Source organism: Doryrhamphus excisus, linkage group LG10, assembly GCF_037039965.1.
Source record: "Doryrhamphus excisus strain RoL-2023G ecotype Guam linkage group LG10, RoL_Dexc_Guam_v1.1, whole genome shotgun sequence".
Lineage (NCBI taxonomy): Eukaryota > Metazoa > Chordata > Actinopteri > Syngnathiformes > Syngnathidae > Doryrhamphus > Doryrhamphus excisus.
In genome coordinates this window covers 11,138,733-11,155,828 of record NC_136366.1, presented here as the reverse complement: position 1 = coordinate 11,155,828, position 17,096 = coordinate 11,138,733, and the positions used below count along the sequence as shown (strand labels likewise).

Here is a 17,096-nt window from a genome sequence, read left to right as displayed (position 1 = left end):
GTTTTTCAGGTCCGCGGCTGTCGATTTTTCGCCTCTTTTTAAGGTTGTTTAAATGACACCTTCCTGGTCCGGGAAGTGGACAAAACCCACCACACATTAATCAGGGGTCCCGGCAGGACCTAAAGAAGGCAAAAAATCCCACTTTTCTGACGCTTCGTTTATTGCCCGTTTTTCAGGTCCGCGGCTGTCGATTTTTCACCTTTTTTTAAAGTTGTTTAAATGACACCTTCCTGGTCCGGGGAGTGGACAAAACCCACCACACATTAATCAGGGGTCCCGGCAGGACCTAAAGAAGGCAAAAAATCCCACTTTTCTGACGCTTTGATTTTTTGCCCGTTTTTCAGGTCCGCGGCTGTCGATTTTTCGCCTTTTTTTTACAGTTGTTTAAATGACACCTTCCTGGTCCGGGGAGTGGACAAAACCCACCACACATTAATCAGGGGTCCCGGCAGGACCTAAAGAAGGCAAAAAATCCCACTTTTCTGACGCTTCATTTTTTGCCCGTTTTTCAGGTCCGCGGCTGTCGATTTTTTGCCTTTGTTTGAGTTGTTTAAATGACACCTTCCTGGTCCGGGAAGTGGACAAAACCCACCACACATTAATCAGGGGTCCCGGCAGGACCTAAAGAAGGCAAAAAAATCCCACTTTTCTGACGCTTCATTTTTTGCCCGTTTTTCAGGTCCGCGTGCAACCCAGATAGAAAATAAATTATATAAATATTTAAGATGGAAATTAAAGTTAGGTAAATAATAATATAAATATTAATTACATTTACCGTGCTTACAATGTTTTGGGGTGCAACGTCATTAGGTCACGTGACGGCGTCTCACCAAGTCACGTGACGGTGCACCGCCAATCAGTGACGTATATATTTTCCGGAAGGGACTACACACCGGTCGCGGTGAGGGACGCATGGAGAGAATCGCTGCAGGCATTTAAAAAGTTTCGTTGTTGAAGTTTACAAATGGAAAATGTCTAAACATTTTACATACGTGGTCGGAATATAGGGGCCGTCCACCGACGCAACGCTGAACTAAAAAGAGCAGTGTTCGATCACATCTATGGAATTGGTGAGTGTTGACATTTCATTGCTAAACGGCATTAGAACCGTTTATTAGTACCTTTTGTCTGTCACTGTTCTCTCAATTGATTAATTAGATTGTAAGATTAATACTAGTTTGATTACAATGAATAATACATAAGTGCAATTATTTATTATAAATGATAATATATTGTACAATTGAAGTTATGATACGACTTGTATTATATATGTAATTAGAATATGTGCACATAAATTGATGTCTGCTGGTCCTATTTTACATAGGCCAGGTTTTTGATGGCAAGCTAGGAACCCTGCATTGAGGCAACACGCCTGGAAGGTTGAAGCCCAGATTCACTGATGAGCTGTCACCCACCTGCTCTGCTCTGACCGGGCTGGTAGGAGGCTTTGCAGCCGTCCTTTTCCCTTTTGTCCCTCTTTGGCCTTCATAGAAAACTTCAGTCCTTTCCTCCACTCCTGAACCTCTGGACACTCGATTACTGGGCCATTGTGTTAGTATAGTATATTCATTTGTACATTTCATGACGGAAAAGGTGCATTGAGGCAATTGTTATATTCTTAATAATAATCCTTTCTGAATGTTCCTAAATAGGTTTTTTACTCAGACAACTTTTTTTCTTGAAAGTATCTAAATGAATTCTCACAAATTCCAACCTTTTCTTAAAAAAACAAACCCACTTGTTCTCCTAAGATGACAGCGTTTGTTTGCAAATATTATATTTTGTGAATCCATCTTTACAATTTATAGATTCCAAATGCCCAGTGAGTGATGCTAAATGAATAACATGCAAATCATAAAGATACAATATGATCACTGGTGACCAATCAAGTACCAAGAAAGATAGCGAGTGGAATGTTGACATGACGTGTATATACTGTATTTGTATTTGTCTGGAGTGGGCAACAGTGCCACCTGCTGGCTGTAAAGAAAAGAGAGGCAGGCACACAATATTTCTTTATTTGTTTGTAGTGGGAGTTACAATTCAAATATGACTTAAGTGTCCTGAGGATACTAAATGATGAAAAGGTTGTTTTTTTAAAATGTGATTGGTGTGCCTTTGACGTGTGTGTGCTTGTTGTGTATTTGTGTAGCGAGCGTAGCGGCCGTCTCTCTCTCTCTCCCTAGGATCTCTTTTTCCTGCTTTCCAGATTCCCAAAGTCCACCGGTCGCATTTTCATCTCAGCGAACTGGATGGAGGTTTCGTGTCCCTTCCAGTGGAACCAGTTGACACCCTACGGGAGGAAGGGACGGGTGTCATGACCCGCCGAGGTAGGGCAAACGAGGGGCGTGGGGGGCTTACGTACCTTGCTGTGACTCGTGTCACCGTATTTGCCCATCAGGTTGACGCGGTGGCAGTTTTTGTACCAGAAGGCTCCTTTGTAGGACAGAGCACAGTTGGTGACGGCGATGTCGTTGTCGTTGTCGTAGGTGGAGAAGGGGCGCCCCTGGTGGTACGTCATGGAGTCACCTGGAGTGGAAGCAAAACAAGGTTATGCTTACGTTGGTGGTGCCCCCACCCCCAAAGGTTGAGCGTCCTCAAAATTTTATCCTCATTAGACTCCATGATGAGCTGCTAAGATGCTGAGGCATCCTGCTTGACAACGGCGGCCATCTTTTTCAAACATTCATTCAAAAGGTGATGACAACCACCTAAACTAAATGTACAATTCATCAATATTAATCATGTTAAATTATAAAATATAACAACATTGTATAATCATAAAATATTAAATAACTAATGAAGACATGAATAAAAATTAATAATAATTAGATATATTAAATTAGTCATTCATTCATTCATTTTCTGCTGCTTTTCCTCACGAGGGTCGCGGGCGGTGCTGGAGCCTATCCCAGCTGTCTTTGGGCGAAAGGCGGGGTGGTTCACCCTGGACTGGTGGCCAGCCAATCACAGGGCACATATAGACAAACAACCATTCACACTCACATTCATACCTATGGACATTGGAATGTGGGAGGAAACCGGAGTACCCGGAGAAAAGAACATGCAAACTCCACGCAGAGATGGCTGAGGTTGGAATTGAACCCTGGTCCCCTAGCTGTGAGGTCTGCGCGCTAACCACTAGATCACCGTGCCGCCCTGTTTTTCAAACAATCCCACCCAAATTGTGCTTGTCAGTCCTGTAAAGGTGTGTACCAAATTTGGTGGCATTTCGGCTAAACACCCCAAAGTTACATCGTGTATTGCACATTGGATGGTGTGAGAAGTTTCAAGCCAACCTGATTTATGAGGATTGAACTTTGGGCAAGTATGTTAAAAATGATATACTTATAAATATAAATGTATTCTCATAAGAGTACAACACTAGGAATGCTAATTCTAATAAGAATGCTAACACTATGTTATGCTATGCTACATGTCTGCACCCTGATACGTATGTGCCGAGAACCGAAAAACATTTGCATTGGGAGACGAGATCCTTCAAAGCTCACCCGCCGTTCCGCTATAAGCCCCGATCAAGATCTTGTATCGTGTTCTGGGCTCTGCGATGCTGAACCGGTCATACTGAGCGTAGGCCGACTCCCCGCTGTCCCTCAGGTCCACGCGCAGCACGTATTGCCCGGCGGAGGTTATCTTGTGAAGGTTGCTGAGACCTGGTTCAGTCGAGGTTAAACATCAGGAAGGGAATTAGAAAAGCTGGAGGAAAAAAAAAAACATCAGCAGTTCATCTTACCCAGCCAGAACTCGTCGTTAAGGTTACCAAAGCCAGCCGTGTAGTTCTTCCAGTTTCTGAAGAAGTCCAGCCTTCCGTTCTGGCGTCTCAAGAACACCTGAAGAAGGGGGGGCAGACCCTCATGAGTCCAGCCGTGACGTGACGTCAGCGTCACCTCGCTCCTCACCATCCATCCTCCGCCATCTGTGTCCATGTCACAGTACACCTGAACAGCCTGGCTGTCCACGCCGCCCACATAAACCGTGTACACGCCCGACGTCGTCTCCCCGTTCTGGAAGATCTGAGCGCAGTCTTTGGGGTGTCGGTGCAAATCTCCAACTGAAATCAAACCCAAACAACACGTCTCTCTCTGGAGTTTTATGAAGTTATGGAGTTTTAAGTTTTATGTCGGCGTTCCTGCCTGTCGTGAAGACGGTCGTTATGCGCCGACTCCTCTTGTCTCCGGCGACGGCCTGCATGTGGACCGTGTACTCCGTGGACCTGGCCAGCTGGGCCATGATGTAGGACGTGGCGGTGGGGCTCAGTGTCACCTCCTGGACCACACAAGAAAAACTCATTGAGTATTCAATCTTTGGTATTTTAGATGCGTGTGTGTTCGATACCCGAGTGGCGCCGTCTGGCGAAGAGAAGGTGAGGACGTAAACGCTGACGGCGGCCTGTGGAGGTTTCCACGACAGAGTGGCGGTGTCTGCTTGAATGTTAACGGCCATCAGATCTCGAGGGGGGTCCACATCTAGAAGTTTATTATTCATGATGTCATGAAGGGGGAAAAACCTCTTGACATGTATACCAGGCTTCGCTACATATCTTAAATACAGCCTGGAGCTCCGTCTGTTTCTCCTACCGGTGGTGAATTCTGTTCCAACAGATGCACTCCTCTGAGCCTCCTTGGTGGCAAAGAGCTCCACCGTGTAGACACTCCCCGGAGCCAGGGACCCCATGGCTAACTCCGTCATTGCCCCCGAGACCTGCTCCACGACCGGGGACGCTGCAAGACGACATGAAGCGGTCCGTGACACAATTGCAGCCAATGACGTAACTGAGATTTCTTACCTGACTCGGAGCTGTACATGATGACGTAGCCATCCACCGAGGCTACACACGGTTGCCACAGCAACAAAGCAGAGCTGTCCGTCACGTTCACCGCAGTCAGACCTTGAGGTCGATCCAAAGCTAAGCGGGGAAAAAGACTTGAGTATCCAATGAGGAAGGTCGATGCCATCGTGAGTAACGCAGGCTCACCTGTGGTTACGGAATCAACGCTGGGGTCACTCTCTTCCAGACCCTTCACGGCGGTGACAGTCACCTGATACATCCTGCCGGGACTCATGTTGGGCAGCAAGGCTTGGAGGACGTCGCCGTCCACGGTCACCAACATGGGGCTTCCTGTTTAGAGACTAACTATTAATCAGTGGAGAGCTGAATCGATGCTATCGATGCTACCAACATTGAATCAAATCATATCATTATAGATATAGATTATAGATATAGATTATATAGATTATAGATATCATTCAGGAAGTAAATGGGAGAAATAGTCACGTCATTTTAGTTACGATACTACGCTGATCTTACCCCCTTCAAACGGCGCGTATGTGATGCGATAGTTGTCGACTGCCGACTGAGGCACGGACCAGTGGACGACAGTTGACGAGTCGGTCACGTCAGAAAAACGAAGGCCCTTCGGTGTAATCAGGCCTGGCGGAAAGACAACGGGTTCAAATGTTAATGATGACATCAAAAACATGTCCAAAGAGGGAAAATACCCATCAGTTCAGGAGATCAGAGATCAACCAGCAACCAGATCAACACTAATTATGTGCTATAAAGAGGTTAGTATAGACCAGGGGTGGGCCGCATTGATATGACAAAATTTACGGGGGGGCAGACTATATATTTTACACGTAACAGTCCACCTGGTATTATTGTATCTGTAAAATTGTCATGCAATCTGCTATTATTATTTATTATTTTATATTTATATTTAAATATTTAAAAAATAATACAATATTATAATAATTACAATAAAATAAAAATAATAATTATTATATTATTATTATGCAAATATAGCAATAATATTATATATAATTAATATAATAATTAGCATTAATATAATAATTATAATAATCATAATAGTTCTAATAATAATTATAATAATCTAATAATAATAATATTTATTATTATTATTATGTGCTTGTGTCCCTTTTTTCAGGAGCACTTTGTAAACAACAGACCATGTTAAAAAACGAAATTGATAAAACCATCAAAAGGTTGGCTCAGGCCATGATGCCAAGTTGTATGTTGAGTTTAAATGAAATACTTTGGAAAGATTGGGCGGGCCGTATTCAAACACTTGGCGGGTCGGATGTGGCCCCAGGGTCGTAGTTTGCCCACCCCTGGTATAGACCCAGCGGATCCAGTGCTAAGAGATCCAGAGATTAGTGTAGACCCAGCGAATGAAGTCCCGAGAGGCCCCAGAGGTTAGCATAGAACCAATAAACCCATTCCTAAGAGGTCGCAGAGGTTAGTATAGACCCAGTGGATCCAGTCCTGAGAAAACCCAGAGCTTAATAAGGACCCGGTGTGGTTGATGTACCCACCCGTCTTAGCTACTCCAAAGATTAGCTGGGATAGGTGGTCCAACAAGACGTCATAATGGCCCCAAAGGTTGGCATTCAAAACACCAGTCCTAAGTGACTCCAGAGGTTAGTATAGACCCAGTGGATCCAGTCCAGAGAGGCCCCAGCGGTTAGCATTCAACCAGTAAACCCAGTCCTAAGAGATCCCAGAGGTTAGTATAGACTCAGTAGATCCAGTCCAGAGAGGCCCCAGAGGTTAGCATTCAACCAGTAAACCCATTCCGAATAGGTCCCAGAGGTTATTATAGACCCACTGGATCTAGTCCTGAGAGGCCCGACAGGTTAGTATAGAACAAGGAAATACAGTCCTGAGAGGTTCCAGAGGTTAATAAGGACCCAGTGTGGTTGATGTACCTGACTGAGCCACCCCAAAGATTGACTGGGATTGATGGTCCAAAAAGACGCCATAGTGGCCCCAAAGGTTGGCATTCAACCAGTAAACCCAGTCCTAAGTGGCTCCAGAGGTTAGTATAGACCCAGTGGATCCAGTCCAGAGAGGACCCAGAGGTTAGCATTCAACCAGTAAACCCATTCCTAAGAGATCCCAGAGGTTAGTATAGACCCAGCAGATCCAGTCCAGAGAGGCCAAAGAGGTTAGCATTCAACCAGTAAACCCAGTCCTAAGAGGTCCCAAAGCTTAGTATAGACCCAGTGGATCTAGTCCTGAAAGGACCCAAAGGTTAGTATAGAACCAGTAAACCCGTTCCTAAGAGGTCCCAGAGGTTTGCATAGACCCAGTGGATCCAATCCAGAAAGGCCCCAGAGGTTAGCATTCAACCAGTAAACCCATTCGTAAGAGATCCCAGAGGTTAGTATTGACCCAGTGGATCTAGTCCTGAGAGGCCCTAAAGGTTAGTATCGAAGCAGGAAGCCCAGTCCTGAGAGGTTCCAGAGCTTAATAAGGACCCAGTATGGTTGATGTACCTGTCTGAGCCACCCCAAAGATAGACTGGGATCGGTGGTCCAAAGAAACTCCATAAAGCTCAATTTCATACTCCGTGCCCCCTTGGAGTCCAGTGATTAGCCTGGTTCGCTCGTCGCCAGCAACGATGTGCTCCTGTGGGTGTCCCGACCTCTTGCTGTCCCGCAGTTTGATAACAAATCTGTCAAAGAGGTCTTCATCCACCGCCCACGACACGCGGAAACTGTCGGCGTTGATGTCGGAAACAAAGAGATGCTCCACCTCGGGTTCCGCCTCTGGCCACAGGGGAAACAATGTTGCAGACGCTTGTTGGTTTCAGTCATCGATTTCTGACCAAAAGAATTCAAGCAAGACGAGTTAGGACGATCCTTCCAGGCGGCATTCCTCGACCAAGATGCTCACGTCGGTTAGTGCAAGTCAGTCAGAGCCAAGACAGACAGAACATGGAGGGAATTAAAAGACTTTTCATAGACGTTCAGTTGTTGCAAGTTAGGGTCGTTCCGATCAAGACTGCGGCCGATACGCCGGGAGGCCATGCGTCCTCCTGCTAGCCATGATGCTTCCAGTGCATTTGAGGCAAACAGAAGTTAACTGACACGTGTGTTTTCCTTCCTCTGACAGGTTTGCGTTACTAAACTGTGGAGGCAATCGACAATCCACCAACCACGTAAGTCTGAAAATAAGCATCGGAGGGAAAACACGTGGTCAAATATGAACACAAACCAACAAGCTCATATTTCAGAAACAGATGGGAGTGCTGCGTCATTGCTTGCTCCCAAGATCATAGCATCGTAGCTCGACGGATAAAAAGGAAATGGGAAAAGTGCTTGAGAGGATTCTGGAATAAGATTCATACGAGTCATAAATGTGGCTATGGGACGCGATACTGTGCTGAAACCTCAGCCGCAGAACATGGCAGAACTTCTATTTTGAGAAAATTACAAAAATGTGTTGTGGCGTCGACGCCTGCCAGGTTGTGACGTTGAAGCTTCAGAGTCGCATCATTGCACAGTACTCGCATCAGGATGAAGGGGTGGAGTCCCCCGCGGTTGGGTACCTGTGACAGCTACAGTGGTGAGGGGGCGAGAGCGTAGCCCCGCCTCTGACACGCCCGTCAGCCTGACCTCATAGCCTATACCAGTGATGAGCCCCCAGATGTCCAGATGACTCTGGTTCCCTGGCACCGTGAACTCCTGGGGTGCCAGCAGCCAGCCCGAGTCGGTCACCACTAGGTTAAAGTGACTGAAACGGCCACCGGAGGGCGTTGGTTCCTCCCGGGCCTGCCGCTGCTTCACCCCCCATGACACACGGAAACCGAAGGGTGTCACGTTGGAAACAGTCAGGTTTTCCACTTTGGGCAAAGGAGCTGGATGGTGGTGGTGGTGGTTTTAGAGTTAGCATGTGTGCAAGGGTTGCAAAAGCAAATCAGCAAATTGTCTTCGAACTGGATTTCAAATATCCTATAAGTCCTCAACTTGGATTAGCCTGTTCTGGGTCAAGTCTATTTCCTGAGTCTTCCTGAATGCTACTGGAAACAATCTCAACGCTAGTTTCATGCACGTCAAAAGTCATGCACGTGTCAGGTAAAACAGCAAGAGAGGACTTGAGTGAGGTATACCTGTGGCGACATGGGCTACCACCGAGGGGGTGCGGCGCCCGTGAGAAAGACCGTACAGTTCAACGTTATAGCCCGTGGCGTCCATCAGGTTTGAGATGATAAGGTTTCTGGTGTCGCCGGGCAGACTGAACTCCTGCGGCTCAGACTGCTGCTCTGAGTCACTGACCCGGACAACAAAGCCATCAAAGTGGCCTGACACAGTGCTCCACGTCAAGGTGAGGTTATGCGGACTTGGAGATGAAGCGGCTACGGGCCCCAAAAGGGGGGCGTCCTCTGAACAAAGAGAAGAAGATGGCAGTTCAGTCTTGAGGGACCGGGAGCTGCTGGTTTTCACCATGCGTTTGCGGAATCGTACCTGTTGTAGCGATGGCAAACAATGGAAGTGTGTTGCGGCCGCCGGCGCTGGCGTACAGCTTTACGTCGTAGCGTGTACTGGCTTTAAGGCCGGCCATGACCGTGGAGCGCACTTGGCCCGGCAGTGTCTGGCCCATCGCCTGCGAGGGCAAAGCAGACTCTCTGACTTCTACTACAAAGTTATCAAACGCCTTGTCGCTCGCCCGCCACGACAGAGACACTCTGTCTGAGGTAACGTTAGAAACAACTAGCCTGGACAAATCGGGCTCGTCCGCTACAGAGAGGGGAGAGAAATATATACAAGGGTTGAAACTAAGCAGTATCATCTTGGATGGAACAAGCTAGATGACCGTGTGTCGTCCCCGCGAAGTTGATCAATGAATGACCTTAGAAAAAGTGTTTAGGTATTTGCAAAGCTCCCAATTTAGTTTTGGATCTACATTCCCTCCGTCAACATCAGTTACGAGCTTCGGGTAGTGACCGAAAGGACAAGGTATTGGGTAAAAGTGGCCGAAAAGTGTTTTCTCCGTAACATGGCAAGGCTCTCCTTTAGAGATCACGTCATTCGCGAGAAACTCAAGAGTAGAAGCGCTGCTCCTCCGCAGAGGTGGATCGAACATCTGGTGTCAGGGTGTCAGGTGTTCAGGGCATATCCGACCAGGAAGACACTGGACACGTTGGAGAAACTATGACTCTCAACTGGCCTGGGAACACTGAGGGATCCACTGGGAGGAGCTGGGGGGAGGGAAGTCTGAGCTTCCCTGCTTGGGCTGCTGCCCCTGCGACTCAACCTTGGATAAGCAGAAGAAGATGGATGGATGGATGGTTAGATGAATGGTGGATCAATGGTTTGGGTATGGTTACAAATGTCTTGAAGGACATGCCAAGACAATTTTATTATGATCCAACGACTGATGGACACTTAGTTGTAACCTTGGCCTCTGTTTTGATGGATGGCGGCCATGTTTCCTGACCAAGATAAGATTACGAATTTGGTGAACAAGGATTAGGTGGAGAGTATGTTATTCGTCACTTCGCGGGGATGACAGTCTTTTTTAAAATGCTCGGCGCCGATTATTCAAGAAGACTTAACATGGCAAATACCTGTTGAAGCAACAACACTGACAGCGCTCGTTCGGGATGCCTTGAACGTCCCGTAGAGGTAGGCTACATAGTCGGAGCTGGGCCGCAGCCCCGAGACCTTGTGCGACGTTGCATTGCGAGACAGGTTATACTCCCTCGGCTGCATCAGCCAATCTGAATCAATAATCTCCAGCACAAAACCATCAAAGTCTCCTTCAGTGTGGTTCCAGGTGACCCAAAAGCTCTCGGAGGTCAAGTTTGACACGTAAAGATGGCCGAGCAACGGCTGACGCGCTGAAGGGAGACACCATCATTAGATGTTTCAATCAGAGTGCAAACTCTTGCTTGCACATGCACGGTTTGATGAGCCAGCTACAAGAAGGTAAGTCTTTTTCAGGCACAATTTCAACGCTTAAGAGATCCTAGGAATATTCACTTTTTTTTACTTTCAAGCCATCTTGATGGTATAGAATGAACATAAGTGAATTTTTTTTTTCGTCTTCAGATGTTAGTGAATTCTCAGGACCTCTTAAGCGTCAATCCGTCATGCTCCTGTGGATCCATTGTGCGTGAAGAGAAGGTGAGCATGCAGGCACCATGAAGCTGACATGAAAGCACCTGTGTTATTTGTCCTTGATAACAACAAGAAGGAGTTCAATCATTTGCCACTCAAGACCGACTGCAGTTCCCGGAGCAAATGGTGCTCGGAAGTGAACCACGAAGAAGATGATGAAGTAACGATTTGCTTTTGCAATCATTGCAGCACATCAAACGTCAAGCGCGTCAAACACAACCACAAGGCAGCGCAGGGCAGAAGGTGTGGGCGGGGCTTCATGCATTTGGACCGAAGGCTCAACATTGAAATGGATGAGTCGAGTGATGGGGAGGCCGCCATCACCGTGCCTTCTCTCAGCTTCACGCAACTCAGTGGCTGCAAGGCGCAGGTGCGGTTCGGTGGTTAAGTGGAAGCGTCACCACCACGTGAGGTTATTGTCACGTGTTTCATGCAGCACAGTAAGGGCGTCGACGTGAAAAAAGTCAAGAAGATGAACGCCAAGAAAAGCTCAAAATGGGATATTTGGGGGGAATATGGAAACATATTTGTCAGACATTCCTTCAATTAGACTAAAATGGCAAGGCAATGTGAAAAAAATCCCACCTTAGTTCAGGGTGAAATATTTTTTGAAAAAAATCAATAGTAATATTGCAAGAATAAAGTCAAAATATTAAGAAAAAAGTTCTAATTAAAAAAAAAACATGTTAATAAAGCTGACAACTCCATGATGGAAAAAACAGCATGGACTAGCTACCACCATAGACCAGTTACCAGCATAGACCAGCATACCAGCACGAAAACACAACGTATGCTGGCCTTCGCTGGTCTATGCTGGTTTTCCCAGCAGGGCAATATGGGGAATAAAGTCATAATTACAAGAAAGTTGAAGAAAAAGAACCCTACACTCCTCTGACGCATGCTGAACTGAGGTTGGAACACCAGGATTTTTTTTTTTTCATTTGTGGACTTTAGATACGTACGTTGGTGGATTTAAACGTTCCACTGTGTGGACTGTGTTGTCAAGGTGTGAGCCATGCTACTAAGCTACAAGCCTGTGCCGGTTTGTGAGCCTGCTGAAGCTGATTTGTGTGACAAGAAGTGTTTATTTGCTGCTACGAAGCCAAGCCGAGTCATTTTGCCATGGAATTGATCGTTTTCCTGTGAATGAGCTAGCATGCTACGTATTGTTTAGATGCTGTTAGTGCTGATGACGAGCAAATAAGCAGAAAATATGAGGTTAAAAAAAACACTTAAGTGCCGCCTCCTTGTCGTTGTTACAGGAAGTGAAGTAGCAAGCAAAGGGTACCTGTGGTGGCTTGGGCGTACACAGGCTCAAGGAAGGAGCCCCGGTAGAGACCGTACAGGCCCACCATGTAGCTGGTGTTGGCGTTCAGGCCCGACAGGCCCAGACTGAGGGCGCCCCCCGACACGGTGAGGTTCTGGCTCTCCGCCATATTGTCCAAGTTCGTTACCTCCACCACAAAGCTGTCAAAGTCGGCGCCGGGTGAGGGGCTCCAGGACGCCGTGAAGCCGTACCACATTATGTCAGAAAAGGCGAGGTCGCCCACTGAGGGCTTCAGTGCCTCTGCTGGGTCACAAAATAACATAATTGGTTCTCAGAGAATTCTTTTGACAAAAGCATGTCTTTTTTTTGCCTGCCTCCTAACCAGCAGGGGGCGGCACACAAAAAGTAGACCACCTTATGGTCTGAATGATATTAGCTCCAAATACCTGTTGTAGCAAAACCTTTGAGAGTTAAGGAAGTGACGTTCCCCTCCAACATGCCTCGCAATGTTATTTCATAGCGTGTGGAAGGGGACAGGCCCTCCATTTCCACGCTTCTCCCACTTCCTGTTAGCACCATCACATGGGTGGGCGCTGACGGAGCAAGGAGCTCCACTGAGAAGCTCTGGTAAGCCTGATCTGGCACGGACCAGGCCAGGCTAATGCTAGTGGGGGTAGCCTTCAGGACCCTGAGGTGTCCCGAGGACGCGGTGGTTTCTGGCTGGAGGGAACTGGCCGTTGTTTGAAGATCCGGAGGGGAAGTTCTGGAAGCTACTGTGAATTAAAGAAGGTTAAAGAATCCCTTTTTGGTGCTTGGCTAGAGAGTGGAAAACAACCTGGGAGGAGTCGAAATAAGACGTTAAATAAACCTTGTTAAATGCAGACTTCAGAACTACCTGTGGATGCGGACAGAGTGACCGGCAAGCTCATCTTGTGGCCTCGTTCCGCCGTCAAGGTGATGGTGTAACTCATAGCGGGTGTCAGGTCGACTAAGACGAAGGAGGTGTCAGAAGGCGGGACCTCGGCCTCCTCCACTTGTCCGTCTCTGGAGACGTAGACTAGCCTGTAGCTGGTCACTTTGGCGTGGGGCTTCTGCCACTGAATGGAGATGGAGGTCTCTGTGGATCCGGTTTGGTCCAAAGCTCTTGGAGGGTCGAGGTCTGGCGTATAGAAGTAAGGAAACTCTCTTAAATTACAGCAAGCGTATTCGGGTAGCTGCTGAGAGGCGGCTCTCTTACCCGTGGCTGCGTTTACGGTGGCTGGGAGACTCTCGCGCTCGTTCTTCACCCCGGTCACACCGATCCCATACTCGGTCCCTGGCTTGAGCCCTGAGGAGACCTCACGTCACTGAAGTCCTCTTTGAGGTCATCCACATGGGGTACACTTACCCCCAATGGTGGCGGTGGTGGTGTCTCCCGGACCTCGAGGGACCACTTCCTCACCGTGCGCGACCCCCGACAACGGGCTGTATTTCAGGCGGTAGCTGTCCACGTCAGCACGGCTGTTGCGCCAGCGCAGGGTGATGCTGTCCTCTGTCTGGGACACCGCCGCTAGCTCCCTGGGGGCGTCTAGCTCTACGCAACAAGGACACTGAGGTTTTTTTTTACCGCAAATATTTTTGTGTAGAAAACTGAACCCATTTCCATAAAAAACATTTACATTTTGGGCACAGTGCAATCAGACACAAAAACATACATTTGTTTCTATTTTTGAAATAGTGTTTTACTTTTGTTTTACACATTTTTCATTTACCATTGCTAGCTGTTACTTGTATTGTTATTGTTTTACCCTTAAGAACCTTAAGAACCGGACCTTAAGAACCGCTAGCTCATGTAGGCCATACTTCATTTCCACTAAATATACTTGTGATTGTCATTTTGTGTGACGAGTGTGTCCAGACCACCTGTGGTGAAGGTGGCCAAAGTCGGCTCGCTGCTGGCGTCTCGTTTGCGGGAGACGAGGGACACGGTGTACTCGGTGTCGGGCTTCAAACCCTCCAGGCTGTGCTGCTTGTCCGGCGGGAAAATCTCGACCTTGGTGCCTTCAGAGGGGGCGGAGCTAGGCTTGTAAAAGATGGTGACCCTATCCGACGGCACCACCGGCTCAGACCAGCTGACCAGGGCTGAGGAGTCGGTAACGTCCTGGACCTGCAGCTGCTGCGGGGCATCGATGTCTGTGGGACGGGAGAGGTCAGTGTGAAAGTCCCAAAATCAAAGATGGAGGTTTCTTTTATTTGTAAAAGTGAACCCCTTCTGCTTGGGTGGTTTTCCACCATTACACTCTACTTGCACTGGGGCCAAGCACCTCCATGACCAACCAAATGGAGTAGATGCAGCACAGTATGGAATGAGGTCTGCCCACTACTGAGTGCTAGTCTAGTTTTAGAAATCTGAGGTATAAATAGATTAGAGAATTAAGATGTCCTGCATAGAAACGCAATCGTCGCTATCACGACTCCAAAATACATTGACCTCCATTGAAGACGAACGTGTCGACTTGCCTCAATCCACTGGAGATCCCCGGAGGGCTAGAATGGCCGCAAAGATTTACTAACCTCATTCTAACATCCATCTCCGCATGCATGCTGTGCGTAAATATGTGACCTCAGTGGCACAACGGACCGTCACGCTACGTTTGAAAGTGAACTACTTTTCCACGCTCCGAGAAGATGATTGCAAAAACCTGGCCATTGTGTAAAGAAGGGCGGGGGGGGGGGGGGCATCTAGCAGGCTTATGTGGGGGAAAATATAAAAACACAGTCACAGTTGGACCACTTTGCTTCGGTTACCACATATTGAAGGGATTTGTCTGGTGCTATCATTTTTGGGCTGACAGCAAGGTTGTAAGACTTGCAGCAATAAAATGCTGCCAGATGGGAGTTAGAAAGAAGTATGATTATAACCATAGAACAGGAAACGGACGCACAACGTGCCCGTGATGGCTGCTCAGTGCTGCTCATCACAATAAAGGCAGCAGAACGCACAGCAAAAAAAAGAGTTTCATTTTTTTGGGAGTGGGGGAATCGTCCATAATCCTTATGTTAGACATTGAACACACGTCTTTCTATTTTCTGTGCCTTCTAAAGATATAAAAACAGCTTAAAAGAGGCAGCTAATTAATGCATGTAATGGGACACATCCATTTCCATCATGTGAGCTGCATATCCAGTCACATTGTTATTATTATTGTTATGAACACTGTAATGCCTAAGAACTATATTACTGGTATAGTGACACCTTGTCACAAGCTAGCAACTAGCTTCAGGCCTCAGGCCACTAGCTAAATATGTAGCTTTACTACATATTGGAGCTGTCTTTTTATTTTGGAGGCTAGTTATAGGTCAATCATGTTGGTGGTGCACCCTCCTTTGCATGATATCATCGCTGACCGAAATGACCCACTTGCTAACATTAGCTAGCTTATACTGCAGTATCAGACTCCACAGTCTGCAGTCTGCTGCAAATAAAACAAATGTCTCTTTACCTCGAGAACCAAGGCTTGGTTCTCCTCCATTGTTGCTGTTTGTTAGCGTGTATCCATTCTCATGTGTTACAACCATTTTAGCACTTTAGCATCCTCCATCCTAAAACTCACTGGTTGTGACTCGTTTGGATGTCAGAGGTCCACTGGTGTTGTTCTTGAGGACGCTGATGGACACCTCGTACTCCTGCCCCGGTCCGAGGCCTGACTGAAGGAAGCGATTTTGACTCGAAGGAACGTTGCTCACCACTTTTCCGTTTTCTTCTTTCTTCAACAAAAAGAAGAATGACAAGTCAAATGGGCAGAGTAATGTGAGAATGACGGCAGGACAAAAAGTCATCCATAAAGACTTTGACATAACAGGACGTCGCCCCTGGCTCGCTTCTAAGCAGCACTTTGTCACAGTCCTTTACTTCTATTTTCCATGCGTCAAAGCAAACACTGGGGACTAAATTAATCCGTGTTCTTCCGAGCTGAGACTTCCAGGAAAAGCGGCCTTGCCTTAACACCTCTCACTCATAAAAATCTCTGGGAAATTTTCCAAATGAGACCGACCGTGTTGCGGAAGTAGATCTGCCAGCCGTCAAAGGGGATGTTGAGCTGCTCCCACACCACCTCAACGGATGTCTCCCTCACAGACTTGAATCTCAAACCTTCTGGCTGTGGAAGAGCTACGGGGATTGAAACCAAGATCAGCCCAAGCTGCATCAAAAGGAAGTTGTTCTCCGAGGTTCTTTTCTACCTGTGGCCACTGTGGCGCTAACCGGTACACTACTCTTGTTGCTCAGGACAGCGTACACGTTGATCTGGTACTCTAGGCCCGGCTCGAGCTCCTCGACCGTGGCAGTGGTTTGGTCTCCTGGCACGGTGAAGTCAAGCAGGAGCCCACCGGGCTGGGTGGGCACATATGTGACGAGGTATTCGGTAACCAGCATGTCGTTAATCCAGGACAAGTCCACCGTCTCCGTGGTGACCTCACCGACAGAGAGATCCTTTGGAGGAGACACTGGAAATACCAAACAAAAAAGTTGGAGACTTTCTCATGATTTTAACCACACACTAGCTAATGTGAGCTCCAGAGAAACATCTGGATGTGTTAGAGGAGATGCCAAGGATGAAAAAAAAAAACCGAAATACTTTTTCAGCAGGGAGTAGGGGGTTCTGGGTTTGACTGTCTGCTTAGGTCTTTTCCGGTCTCCAGCTCCCACTTATAAATCTTGCATGCGAGGTTCATCCATCTATTTATATTCTATCATTTATCCAGTTACTGGTCATGGGCAAGCTGGAGCCTATCCCAGTTGACTTGGAAAAGTTGGAAAATCATCCGACTGAACACCAACAACACTATCATTCATTCATTCATTCATTCATTTTCTACCGCTTTTCCTCACGAGGGTTGCGGGGGT

At 47.3% G+C, this 17,096-nt stretch overlaps 1 protein-coding gene across 6 annotated transcripts in view; it reads right to left on the bottom strand.

Moving 5' to 3' along the window:
• Positions 1–2,002: 2,002 nt before the first annotated feature.
• The window catches only part of LOC131106076 (tenascin-like), a 32,583-nt gene continuing 17,489 nt past the window's right edge, over positions 2,003–17,096 (bottom strand). For 3 of the 6 annotated variants that reach the window (XM_078794085.1, XM_058054809.2, XM_078794086.1), the window contains 21 exons: positions 16,433–16,696; positions 16,246–16,361; positions 15,805–15,958; positions 14,114–14,383; positions 13,599–13,784; positions 13,449–13,538; positions 13,107–13,370; positions 12,658–12,984; positions 12,233–12,514; positions 7,318–7,590; positions 5,330–5,452; positions 4,997–5,140; positions 4,808–4,927; positions 4,599–4,742; positions 4,357–4,487; positions 4,155–4,287; positions 3,921–4,072; positions 3,755–3,851; positions 3,513–3,674; positions 2,366–2,529; positions 2,003–2,293 (listed from right to left, as the gene is read on the bottom strand). In XM_078794085.1, coding sequence (XP_078650211.1) covers positions 2,183–2,293; positions 2,366–2,529; positions 3,513–3,674; positions 3,755–3,851; positions 3,921–4,072; positions 4,155–4,287; positions 4,357–4,487; positions 4,599–4,742; positions 4,808–4,927; positions 4,997–5,140; positions 5,330–5,452; positions 7,318–7,590; positions 12,233–12,514; positions 12,658–12,984; positions 13,107–13,370; positions 13,449–13,538; positions 13,599–13,784; positions 14,114–14,383; positions 15,805–15,958; positions 16,246–16,361; positions 16,433–16,696 — 3,707 coding nt within the window. In that variant the 3' untranslated portion in view covers positions 2,003–2,182. The remainder of the gene's footprint in view (positions 2,294–2,365; positions 2,530–3,512; positions 3,675–3,754; positions 3,852–3,920; positions 4,073–4,154; positions 4,288–4,356; positions 4,488–4,598; positions 4,743–4,807; positions 4,928–4,996; positions 5,141–5,329; positions 5,453–7,317; positions 7,591–12,232; positions 12,515–12,657; positions 12,985–13,106; positions 13,371–13,448; positions 13,539–13,598; positions 13,785–14,113; positions 14,384–15,804; positions 15,959–16,245; positions 16,362–16,432; positions 16,697–17,096) is intronic. The other 3 variants (XM_078794087.1, XM_058054827.2, XM_058054838.2) reach the window with 3 other exon arrangements.